A 12212-nucleotide genomic window follows, 5' to 3' on the forward strand; every position below is an offset into this window, starting at 1 on the left:
TAAATAGCTCTCTTTCTCCCCGCTCTCACAGACACACCAGGCTCACCAAAGTTGCCCATGCTGTACTTCTGAGGTATGATATAAAACATAACATTAAAAATGACTCTTATAAAAATCTAAGCATGCATATATATATATATATACACACACACATACTGCAGAACTGCCAAGTTTGCATATTCTTAATGTACTGTTTTGTGAGGTATCCAAAATTTCAGATCAAAACTGTTAAGGTTTCATGAACAAAAACTCATTTGTGTGATAAATGATAAGCTTAAAAATATAAAATAGGAAAGGTGTGTGTGCCATTCAAACACTGGAAGTCACTAAAGTCCATGCTGTCCTTTCCAACTCTATCATTCTAACTGTGAACTATAACCTCACAATAAAACAACAAAATGAAGGGAGAAAAAAGTGAAAAGTACAAGAAGCCTATGAAGGATTCTTTAGTTCACATCTGTTCTGTTTAGGTATAAACACTGATAAATAAAAAGAGTTCAGAAATGATGGCTTCACACACTTCCACACACCAAAAAGAAAGTCTGTCCTTTGAAGTCAGAGGGAAACTTCCCCCATAAAAAAAATTCACCTACAAACATACCCCATGAACTTTGAGTAATGGAACATGTTTTCATTGTACTCTCTCTCTCTCTCTTCTCTCAAAGAAGAAGTTTAAAATATTCCCATTTCAAAAACTGGCTTCAGCCCACACCTCTCCAGTATGCTTCATAAACACAGCAGCTTATCTAGGGCATGGGTGGATAACTGTTAGGGCTTAGGAGCCCAAATTGCCTCCCACAGGGGACCTTGGAGCATTACATTCAACCCCCCCCCAAAAAAAAAAAAACCCAAATGCACCAGTACCCTCTGGGGGAATGGAGGAATTTTACATTTTTGAGGTAACCCACAGGCCACACTTTCCCCTTCCTTGCTCTTGGGAACAAAAGGGAATACAAAGAAATAAAGGGATATACTGTGGAAAAGCAAAGATTCTTACACTGTACTATGTCAAACTGCACAAGGAAGAACACTAACTACCTATGGGGTACTGATAATGGTAAAATTTACAGTTCAGTTAGTTTCCTTGGAAAATTCAGTTCAAGCCTGGACTCAGCTGGCTTTGGGCAAACCCTCAGTTCAACCATGACAAAACACAGATCGCAGTGACATATTTTGCAGGCCTAAAATGTTGTTATTCTAATTCTAAAATGGCATTCTCAGTTTCCAACCCCAATTAATGACTTAAAACTGAAATACTGCTATAACCAAAGAAGCCCAAGCAGTTAATAAAATCTTCCCTACAAGTGAGGATGATGTTCATGGATCTTTACGGATGACTTATTTCCAAGCTGGATTCACACCCATCCTATCTGACTAATTCCAAATCCATATAATATTAGCCCTAAATCTAGCATTTCCAGAATTCAAAGACATAGCTGTGTTAGCCTAGAAAATCAGTATGCAAAAGGATCTTGTAGCATCTGCTAGTCTCAAAGGTACTATGACAGCCCTTTGCATACTGCTTTTCCTTTACAGGCATTTCATAGAATCATAGAATCATAGAGTTGGAAGAGACCGCACGGGCCATCCAGTCCAACCCCCTCCCATGCAGGAAATCCAATCAAAGCATCCCTGACAGATGGCCATCCAGCCTCTGTTTAAAGATCTCCAAGGAAGGAGACTATCACCTTCCGAGGAAGTGCATTCCACTGTCGAACAGACCTTACTGTCAGGAAGTTCCTCCTAATGTTCAGGTGGAATCTCTTTTCCTGTAGCTTGCATCCATTGTTCCGGGTCCTGTTCTCTGGAGCAGCAGAAAACAAGCTTGCTCCCTCCTCAATGTGACATCCTTTCAAATATTTAAACAGGGCTATCATATCACCTCTTAACCTTCTCTTCTCCAGGCTAAATATCCCCAGCTCCCTGAGTCGTTCCTCATAGGGCAAGGTTTCCAGACACTTCACCATTTTAGTCACCCTCCTATGGACACGCTCCAGTTTCTCAATGTCCTTTTTGAACTGTGGTGCCCAGAACTGGACACAATATTCCAGGTGGGGCCTGACTAGACCAGAATACAGTGGCACTATTACTTCTCTTGATCTAGACACTATACTTTTATTGATGCAGCCTAAAATTGCATTGGCCTTTTTAGCTGCCGCATTGCACTGTTCACTCATGTTCAACTTGTGGTCTACTTGGACTCCCAGATCCCTTTCACATGTAGTTTCATTCAGCCAGGTGTCCTCCATCCTATATCTGTGCATTTCATTTTTCTGCTCTAAGTGCAGTACCTTACATTTCTCTGTGTTGAATTTCATTTTGTTAGCTTTGGCCCAGCTTTCTAGTCTATTCAGATCATTTTGAATCTTGATCCTGTCCTCTGGGGTATTAGCTATTCCTCCTAATTTGGTGTCATCTGCAAATTTGATAAGTATGCTCCCAATTCTGTCATCCAGATAAAAATGTTGAATAACACTGGGCCCAGGACAGAGCCCTGTGGGACCCCACTGAAAAAGAGCCATTGTTGAGCACCCTTTGGGTTCGTCCGGTCAACCAATTACAAATCCATGTAACAGTTACTTTGTCTAGCCCACATTTTACAAGCTTGTTTGCAAGAATGTCATGGGAAACCTTGTCAAAGGCCTTACTGAAATCAAGATATACTATATCCACAGCACTCCCCTCATCTACCAAGCTGGTAATTTTATCAAAGAAAGAGATCAGATTTGTCTGGCATGACTTGTTCCTCTGAAACCCATGTTGACTTTTTGTGATTATGGCATTGCCTTCTAGATGTTCACAGACTCTCTGTTTAATGATCTGCTCCAGAATCTTTCCTGGTATTGATGTTATTTGTTTAATAAACTAGTACAGGCAGAAGCCCCACAGTCTTAATGGCCATCTCATCAGATGTTGTTAACTGTCTTAAAGTCCACTTCGACCTATGGAGACCCTATAAATGAGAGACCTCCAAGTTACCCTATTCTCAACAGCCCTGCTCAGATTTTCCAGACTCAGCACTATGGTTTTCTTGACTATCCATATGGAATGCAGTCGTCCTCTTTGCCTACTGCCTTCTAACTTACACAGCATTATTGTCTTTTCTAGTGAGTCATGTCTTCTCATGATACAGCCAAAATACAACAGCTTCAATTTAGTCAGCTTGCAAGGAAACAAGTATTTTCACCAATAAAAAGGCAAAGGTTTTCCCTTGGCCAGATTGTCTAGTTGTGCCCAACTGTAGGGAATGGTGCTAATCTCCGTTACTAAACCGAGGGAGCTATTGTTTTTGACAATGCCATGGTCATGTGGCCAGCACGACTGCACAGAATGCTGTTACCTTCCCACCAAAGTGGTATCTACTTGCACTCTTACATGCTTTCGAACTGCTAAATTAGCAGAAGCTGGGACTAGTGATGGGAGCTCACTCCGTCACGTGGCACTTGGGTCTTGAACTGCCGATCTTGTAATAGTCATTCAGTGTCTTAACTTCAATGCATCTGAGACAGACGTGGTGGCTCAGCAGTTAAGATGCTCACTCTGATGATTGCAAGACTGGCAGTTCAAGGCCTAGGTGCTGCATGACAGAGTGAGCTCCCATCACTAACCCCAGCTTCTGCTAACCTAGCAGTTCGAAAGCATGTAAAAATGCAAGTAGATAAAAGGGTACCACTTCAGTGGAAAGGTAACAGCATTCTGTGCAACAGTCATGCGGGCCACATGATCAGAGTTGTCTTTGACAACGCTGGCTCTTTGGCTTAGTAAGAGAAATGAGTATCACCTACTACAGTCAGACAAGAATTGATATTGTCAAAGGGGAAACCCTCACCTTTAGCTAGGGCAGCCCACTGTTCAAAGAGGTCTACACATCAGAAGAGAGGTCTGCTGTAAAATATCAGGACTGTACTTCCCTAAATAAATAAATGCATTAAAGGAATGCATCTGAGGAAGTAGTATCAATCTCACGCTACCAACTTCTTTCTTTCAGTTAATCTCAAAGGTGCTACAAGATTTCTCTACATATTTTAATTGGGGAAGTATCAATAGTTTAATGTTATTTTTGTGATGGGCTCTACTCAGGATTACACTTGACTGCTTATGATTATCTACTAGTACAATCACAAGTACACTGTCTCCTTGTGTTACAGGATTTCCTAAGGTCCAGTGAATATATCTGCATGGTGTTTTAGGTACACAGAGATGAAAAGGCCAGGAAAGATATGAAGAAAAAAAAAAGAAGATTTTTCACATTTTTTCCTCAATACTTTTTCCCTGAAAAAAATGGATTATGGATTTTTTTTTTCTCCTGGTGTTGCTTTCCTGTTCTTCGTTATCTGGTGTAGGAAAAAAATGCTTTATATCTATTTGACACTACGAAGTACTAGAAGAGACAAAATTATTTTGCCTACTCCTAATACACAGATAAAGTTCCTTACAGTTCAGGAACTTGCAGTTCTACTTGTTTAAAAAAACAACAGAAATTTGAAGAAAAATTAAATTTATTTATTATTCAACTTAATACTTTTAATATACTAAACATAATTTTATGCCAAACCAACTTATACAAACTGTATTAACATAATACAGTTTATATTTCTAAAGTAATAAAGTGACTTCCAATCGGTAAAGAGCGCAAGTATTCCATTTTTCAATCTTCCTGAAAATTTTCATTCCATCTTTCCCAAAAAAGAAAAAAATATATTTCCCCCTATGGCTTCAAAATTTCTGGAATTTGTTTATCTGTGGTTGCCCATCTACAAAACAGAATATAAACAGAATAATAGTTTTAACATTTGGCACACTCCAAAGCACTGACTTAAATATTTAAAGATGTAACCCTATGCATACTTACTTGGAAGAAGCTTCATAAGCTTCAGTAGGAATTCTAAATAAACATGCAAAGAATAAGTTGCAGTGCCAAATAAGCCTAAATTCTTCCCAAATCCACATAATGTTGATCAGTGAGCACAGCCTGTTAAGTGATACATTTTGAGCAGCCTATGGACACTGTTTGTATGTACAGGTTGAGTCTTCCTTATTCGAAATGCTTTGGACCAGACATACTTTGTATTTTGGGTTGTTTTGGATTTGGAACACCTTTATTTGCATACAGTGGCATCACTGAGGGGTGTGAGCCACAGCAGCTGACATCACAGTAGAGGCGTGACACTCAGTCGGGCCCTCCTCCCACTTCAGTCCTCCTATCTTTGCTGTGGCAACAGACACCTCCTCATTAGGAGACCTCATTCATCAAAGCAAAGGAGAAGGGAGAAGACCAAGAGACCCTCTCCCAGCCTTGCTGCAGCAGAGGCCTCCTAACAAGGAGACCTCCACCACCACAGCAAAGGAGAAGGCCCAGTGACCTTTTCCTGGCTTGCTATGATGGCATCCTCTTCATGAGGAGTCCTCTACACCACCAGAGCACAGAAAAAGGCTCAGTGCACCCTTTTTTGCCACTTCCACCCCCCATTGGAACACATCCCACAATGGGTGACACCAGGGTTGGGGACACCAATGTTTCCATATATGTATGTAATAAGTTATCTTGGAGATGGAACCCAAGTCTAAATACAAAATTCATCTTTTCTTTCATATAAATCTAGTCTGGAGGTAATTTTATACAATATTTTAAAATAATTTTTGTGCATGAAATGAAGTTTGTATACAATAAACCATCAGGAAGCAAAGGTGTCACTATCTCAGCCACTCAGGCAAAAAGTTTTGGGTTTTCGAATATTTCAGATTTCGGAATTCCAAATAACTGAGACTCTACCTGTAGTGGACTTCTCTGTAATCAAGCTAATTATAGAGTTCCTTTCCTAAGGCTTTAATAAAAACAGACTTAAATACCTTTTGGAAATACTGTGGTTCCCGCCCCCCCCCCCCCCTTGCAGTATTAATCATGAGTAGGCAGGAAAAGGCAGAACATACAGTTTACTATAGGTGCCATGGGAGTATTATTTGCCCTTAGGATCTTTTAAGAGAAAAAGAATACAGTTGGCCCTCCGTTTTCACGGGGGATCCATTCCAGACCCCCCGAAAATGGAGGCTTGTGCGTACTCAAGCCCCATAGGCTTGAATGGAGCACCCCCCGCGAGGGCATGCGCCCCATTGATGATAACAGAGGTCGCCCCTCTGTCAAGAACGTGGATCCCAAGTCCGCGAGAAACGAGGGGTGACTGCAGAGTGTCTATAGTTAGCTTTTCAAGGAGATATGATTATGTAGGCCTCTTTTTTCCTGCATTGATTCTTATTTTGGCATTCAAAGTAATAGGTGTTCTATTGTTATTCTGGGGCATTTGGGGGAATTTTCTCTTAGTTTATAAGCAATGCTTCTTGAAGTAATATCAAGCTTAGATCTTAATTTACTGTCAAGATATGTCAGAAAAAATATAGAGGGTACATTTCAAACTTGATAAAAAAAAAAGAAATGATATCACAGTGTAGAACCAAGATAATAAAGACAATCTATTTCATTATAATCAAGAAGATACTACCCAATTGCACAATTTGCCAAAGCAACTATTTTAGAGGTCTGCCACCATTTAGCAAAGTTTTATGATGGGAATGTACAAAATGGAATCAAACATAAAGGCTGAATTTGATGCCTGTCTTAAGTATCTATTATTAAAACAGACATGTAGACTAATGAGGTCTTCATTCTCCTACTTCTACACCTTATCTCAAAGGCAGTTTTTCTGAAATGACCATCATGGACCTGAATGTCTCAGCTGAAATCCTAAAGCTACTAAATGCTTTACTGAAGTGACATCAAACAGATGGGCCAAAAGCCAATTCCTAATGCTAAGTAAAATAAAGACACTGTATCAATGGGAACTTAGTAAAACAACACTTAATTCCAGTGATTGAGTGAGAGTCCACTAGTTAGGACTAGCACTGGATTTGTGCCATAGTTTCCAAAAGTAGGATTTTAAAAATTAACCAACTCCCCTCCTCCTAAGGTGCCACTTTTAAAATCCTCCGCCCACACTCTCAACAAAAACATGTCAACCATTTCTGAAATCATTATTTTGAAAGCTGTCAAACTTTTCTACAAATGTTCTGATTAAAAAAACAAACAAACTCAAAAACATCTGAGTTAGTACAATCAGGTAGCTGCCCAAGCAGCATAATTTAACATATCTATCCCTTACTGCTCATATTTTAAAGATACACAGATGAATTTCTATTTGCCTGGGTAATAGTTTTGTTTTCATTTTCAGAAGTATAGCAAGGGTACATGCAACAGCCTTTTACATTAATGAACAGTTCATTTTGAACTGATTACAAAGGTATCTCCCAATCTGAGCTCCAAACAAGACTTATATGCAAAACAAATTTTTTTTTGGGGGGGGCGCTTTCCTACTGTTAGTTATTAATATTTTAAAATGTGCTGGCTATTCTATTGTCAGATATCCACTCATAAGAAGAAAGTAGTCTATTTATTTGAAAGGTAAGGTTTGGACAGTCAGACTTTGACCCGAGTAAAAGAACAAAATGCAAATACTTTCAGCCTGCAATTGAAGTTTAACAAAACATTAGTTTTCTACACTTCACCTCCTGCCTGGTGTGAGTGGGAGTTGGAAAAGAGAACAGGAAAAATAATCTTTTGACGACAAATAAACCAACCAGAAGAAAGCTAAGTAGACATCAGCTGAATCTGTACTGTTTTGATAGCCACTTCAAAAGCAGTGCCATGAATTAGAGGGGAAAAACATGTACCAGTAATGATAGGGCAGCTGAATGTATAAAAGATATGGAGGTAGTAAAGAGATGTTTTTTGTTACCTTTACTTTAATACACAATATGTCTACACTTGTATGTGTGCGCATAAATGTGCGTGCAGCAAGTGTAATAGTTACAATGTGAATATAAAATAGAAGATCTCAAGGTATCACAAGACAGATCTATTTTCATTAAATTGAAAACTACTGATAGTGATCTGTTTGAGATGTCTATACTGAAACTACAGCAGTATTGTTTACTGTTAGTCACTACATTTCAATGACATTTGTTCAAACACATCACCCGCTTCACAATGAGAATGTTATCACTCTCACACTTAAGGACAAATTAAAACATTTAACTGAAAATCATACATATTTCTTGGTTACAATATAATATACACATAATACTTACACATATATGTATTTTGTTCACACTACAGAATGTTAGTCCCGTAACCCCTTGCGCTGATCACAGTAGGAAGTTCAGACATAAATATCTCTGGCACTAAGCACTAGTTTTAAATATTTTGAGGCTTTTTATTTCAATCATTTCCTAGTGGCATGGGTGAGCATTATTCCACTTATGCAGCATGCCAACTAATAACAACAAATATACAGACACACACATAAACATTCCTAGTTATTTCAGATGAAAAAGTTCAAAAGTCTCTTACCACAATTGCATGAGGAGAGTGTACTAAAGGCTTAAGTTCATTCAGGTCGTTCTCAGCCTACAAGCAGCAGTTTTTGAAAACAAAAAGAGAAGAAAAAAAGGTAAGCCAAAGATTGCAAAATACACCACGCAAAATACACCACAATCTACAAAACTGCAGCTCAGACCTATAGGTTTACTCAGAATTAAGTCTCACTGAGTTCAAGGGGTTTATTTTCAAGTAACAGTGCATAGGATCATAACCCTAGATATAATTAGGCAGTCCTGTGTCTCTTCCATTACCTTATCCCATTCTCCTTCCATGACATGATTGCGGAACTTGGTAGCAGAAGGATGTTCTAAACGACATCCTGACTCTTGCATGAGAAGATCAACAGTCTGGCTGCAGGAGAGAGGTACAGTATGAAAAAAAATAACTGACCAATCTTATATGATGAAGTCATCCATTGTAGCCACAGACCAAAATGCTTGAAAAACGTTTTTTCAGTTTAAGAAAAAAAACAAAAATCTGGAACTTCACATAACAATCCCAGCAGTTCAGGGTACAGAAACTCAGGATCCAAACTCATGCCCTCAGATCCACAAGTTACAGATGGGACTGTGAATCCCAGTCAAACACAGACAGTCACTTTCCTCAATTATTTTGATAATCAAGGAAAATCATTGTGCTATAAAAATAGTTGTTTTTATTATCAAGCCACTCCTTAAAAAAAAGCAGCTGACAAATAGGACTACCTTTGGAATTTGTTTGTATCACCAGAGTTAATCAGTCGATGTGTTAACTGCTGTGTTATTCTACCAACCAACACACTCTCCTGCTTTCGTGTTAATTGTTTGTTAGGTTAAATACTTAATAAAATAAGCCACTCGATCTATAAAACCTCCACCTCCCCCCCAGTTTTTACACCTAAAAATAGCAGATTTACTATGATGTATGCTATGAAAAGTCACGAGCTGTTTGCTGCTGCTATAAACTTGCCTTGTGTCACTGGTGTACTTATTTTGTGTTCTAGGTTAATTAAAGCCAATCCATTCTCATCCTGACACAAGCTCTCACCATACGAGGGGGTGTTAGTTTTCCAAGGAGACGCTGTGCATGTACAGAGAGAGACCCACCATAAAGTCTCAGTGTTATGGTACATTGTTCCATGTCAGGTTTGTTTTGCTAACTCCAATTACTGGCGTCCTGCATTTATTTGCTTCCCTCCCTCCCTCCCTCTCCCTCCCCCAGTCCAGCTGCATGCCTATTACTCAGCTCAAAGTACTGCAGTGCTGCAAGCTACAGACAGTCAACACATCTGACATTAATTTTTTAAGTACACAGTATATCTGAATGCTCTGAGACATAGTTGGGCCAAAATTAAATTTTTAGCATACTTGTCAACCCAAACCGGCCAAATATAGAATTTACAAACCAGCCAAATACAGCCCTGTTTATATGTCGATTTATTCTTTTCATCAAATGTACTGATGTGTGTGTGTGTTTTAGGCTGGCTTAGACAAAGCGATTTCCATACACTATTGTCTTCAAAGGCCTCTTTTATCAGTTCTATCAATCCAGCTTTAATAATATGCTGTTGGGCCTCCATACTGTCATGGATGGCTGAAGATCTACCTGTTTTCTCAGTAGGAAGTTAACACTAGACTAGGCCTGGAAAATAGGCCTAGTTTCACTGCCTCCATCCCCTCCTTCACTCGATTTATCTCTGCCTGTCAGTCTTTCTCTCTGATATTAGGCTATGGCAGAATAATCCGTGACAGGGACAGCCCCTTCTTTGGGAGAAAGGCCGATCAACACACACACACATATATATACACACACACAGTATAAAATTGTTGGCTTCTTCCCCTTGGGCTTTCAATAGGCCCTAGAAGGCCTATTCCTCCTCTTCCTGACAGGCTTAGTTATCCAGATGATTTTTTAATTGTGGGTTTTAAACGATGAATTTTAAATGTGGATTGTTTTAATGCGTGTACAGCATTGTGTGTCCTCTTAAACTGCTGTGTGTGTGTGTTTAACTGATGTTGTTTGTCTGTTAATTGTTGTTGTGCCCTGCCTCCATCCACGGAGAGAGGCGGATACGAAAGAACAACAATTATTTTTGGTGCTATTATAGCTATAGTTGTGTCATTTTATACTGTTTTATCTGTGGAGCCATCTTGGGTCCCTTCTGGGAGAAAGCCAACATGCGGATGGAAGAAACAAATATAATAAACATCATCACTAAAGTTATTATTTCACATTTTATTGTGATTTTAAAAAAAATATATGTTTTTATCTGTGGAGCCACCTTGGGTCCTTAGAAAGGCGGCAGACAAATGAAATGAATTGCTGTTGTTGTTGTTGTTGCTGAAACAAACCAGTCTGCCAGGGCTACGATTACTGCCAAGAGCCCAAAGCCAGAGGCCTTTCAATCTCCTCATAGCAACCTTTCCATCTTTATCTGTGGATCCAGTCTGCCAGGGCTGTTCCTTCAAGAGCCCAAACCCAGAGAGGCCTTTAACCTCCCCGCAGAAAAAGCATTCCCACCCCAAATAACAAGGTTAGGAAGAAGAAGGAGGGGGGCAGGTGTCAAGGAAGAGAGGAAACTCGGGCTGCGTCCACACTGGAGACTTAACCCGGTTTGGAACCGCTTTAACTCTTTCTGGCTTAAGGCTATGGAATTCTGGGAGTTGGAGTTTGTTGTGGGGCCCAGAGCGGACCGCTCTGGGCCCCACAACAAACTCCAACTCCCAGAATTCCATAGCAGAGGGCCAGACAGAGAGTTAAAGCGGTGCCAACCCGCGTTAAGCCTCCAGTGCGGACGCAGCCTCCTTTCCCTTCTCCTCCGGGTCCCCCACTTACTTGAGGCCCAGTCCATGGAGGTGCTGCCCGATGAGCCGGATGACGTCCTCGTCGGCCTGCGAGAGGCGCTTCTTCTTCTTGAGGGCGCTGCCTCCGGAGCCCATCATCTCGGAGGAGCCCGAGACCCCGTTGTTGACGCCGGGGCCCCCTCCGACCACGACCACCCCGCTGCCTCCGCCGCTGCTGCTGCCATTGCCGGCGGCCGAGGAGGGCAGGAGGAGCCCGTTGGCGTGGGACAGGGGCTGCTGCTCCGCTCCGGCAGCCGAGGAGGCCTCTCCATTTTGGGCCAGGAGGCAACCTTGGTCTGGAGGCGGCGGCGGCGGCGGAGGAGGAGGAGATGGCGGCTGTTGCTGCTGCTGCTGCTGTGGTTGTTGTTGTTGCCCCGCTCCTGCCCCATTGGCCTGCATGGCGTTGCTGGTGCTAGTGCTGGTGCTGGCTCTGATGTTGGCGGAGAAGGACGGCGAGGAGGAGGAGGAGGAGGAGGAAGAGGAGGAGGAGGAGGTGCGGCCTGCTCTTCCCGACGAAGCCCCGGGCTCTCCTGCTCCCTCCGCCGCCGCCGCCCGGGCTTTCTTCCGCGGAGGCGGGGAGGCTCCGCCGCCGGTGTCCGAGTCGGAGGAGGAGGAGGAAGCGGAGGCCAGAGTTTCCTCGCCGAGAGCGGCCGTGGTGCTGGGGAAGGAGGGAGGGAAGGGAGAAGGAAGGAAGGAGGGAGGGAGGAAGGGAGGGAGGCAAGAAAGAAGGAAGGAAGGAAGGAAGGAAGGAAGGAAGGAAGGAAGGAAGGAGCGGGGCTCTCCTTCTTCTCCTTCTCAACCCTCCGCCAAAGCCGCCCCAGAGGCCCCCTCCCCGGGCCTCCCAGGCCTCTCTCTCTCTGAGCCCCTTCTTCTCCCTCCTCCTCCTCGGGCGACGGGGCTTTCTTCTTGGGCTCCTCTCTCTCTCTCTCTGCCTGCGAGCTGCAGCCCTAATGGAGTCC

General features: G+C 41.9%; 1 protein-coding gene across 1 annotated transcript in view; it reads right to left on the reverse strand.

The window, feature by feature from the left end:
* LOC149310660 (WD repeat-containing protein 26) overlaps window positions 1-12007 on the reverse strand; it is a 55308-nt gene extending 43301 nt beyond the window's left edge. The window contains exons 1-3 of the mRNA XM_089529409.1: window positions 11246-12007; window positions 8683-8782; window positions 8402-8458 (exon numbers count right to left, since the gene is read on the reverse strand). Coding sequence (XP_089385535.1) covers window positions 8402-8458; window positions 8683-8782; window positions 11246-11652 — 564 coding nt within the window. The 5' untranslated portion in view covers window positions 11653-12007. The remainder of the gene's footprint in view (window positions 1-8401; window positions 8459-8682; window positions 8783-11245) is intronic.
* Window positions 12008-12212: the final 205 nt, after the last annotated feature.

This window comes from Sceloporus occidentalis, unplaced genomic scaffold (assembly GCF_023333645.1).
Source record: "Sceloporus occidentalis isolate IW3139 unplaced genomic scaffold, rSceOcc1.0.p SCAF_6, whole genome shotgun sequence".
NCBI classification, from domain to species: Eukaryota; Metazoa; Chordata; class Lepidosauria; order Squamata; family Phrynosomatidae; genus Sceloporus; species Sceloporus occidentalis.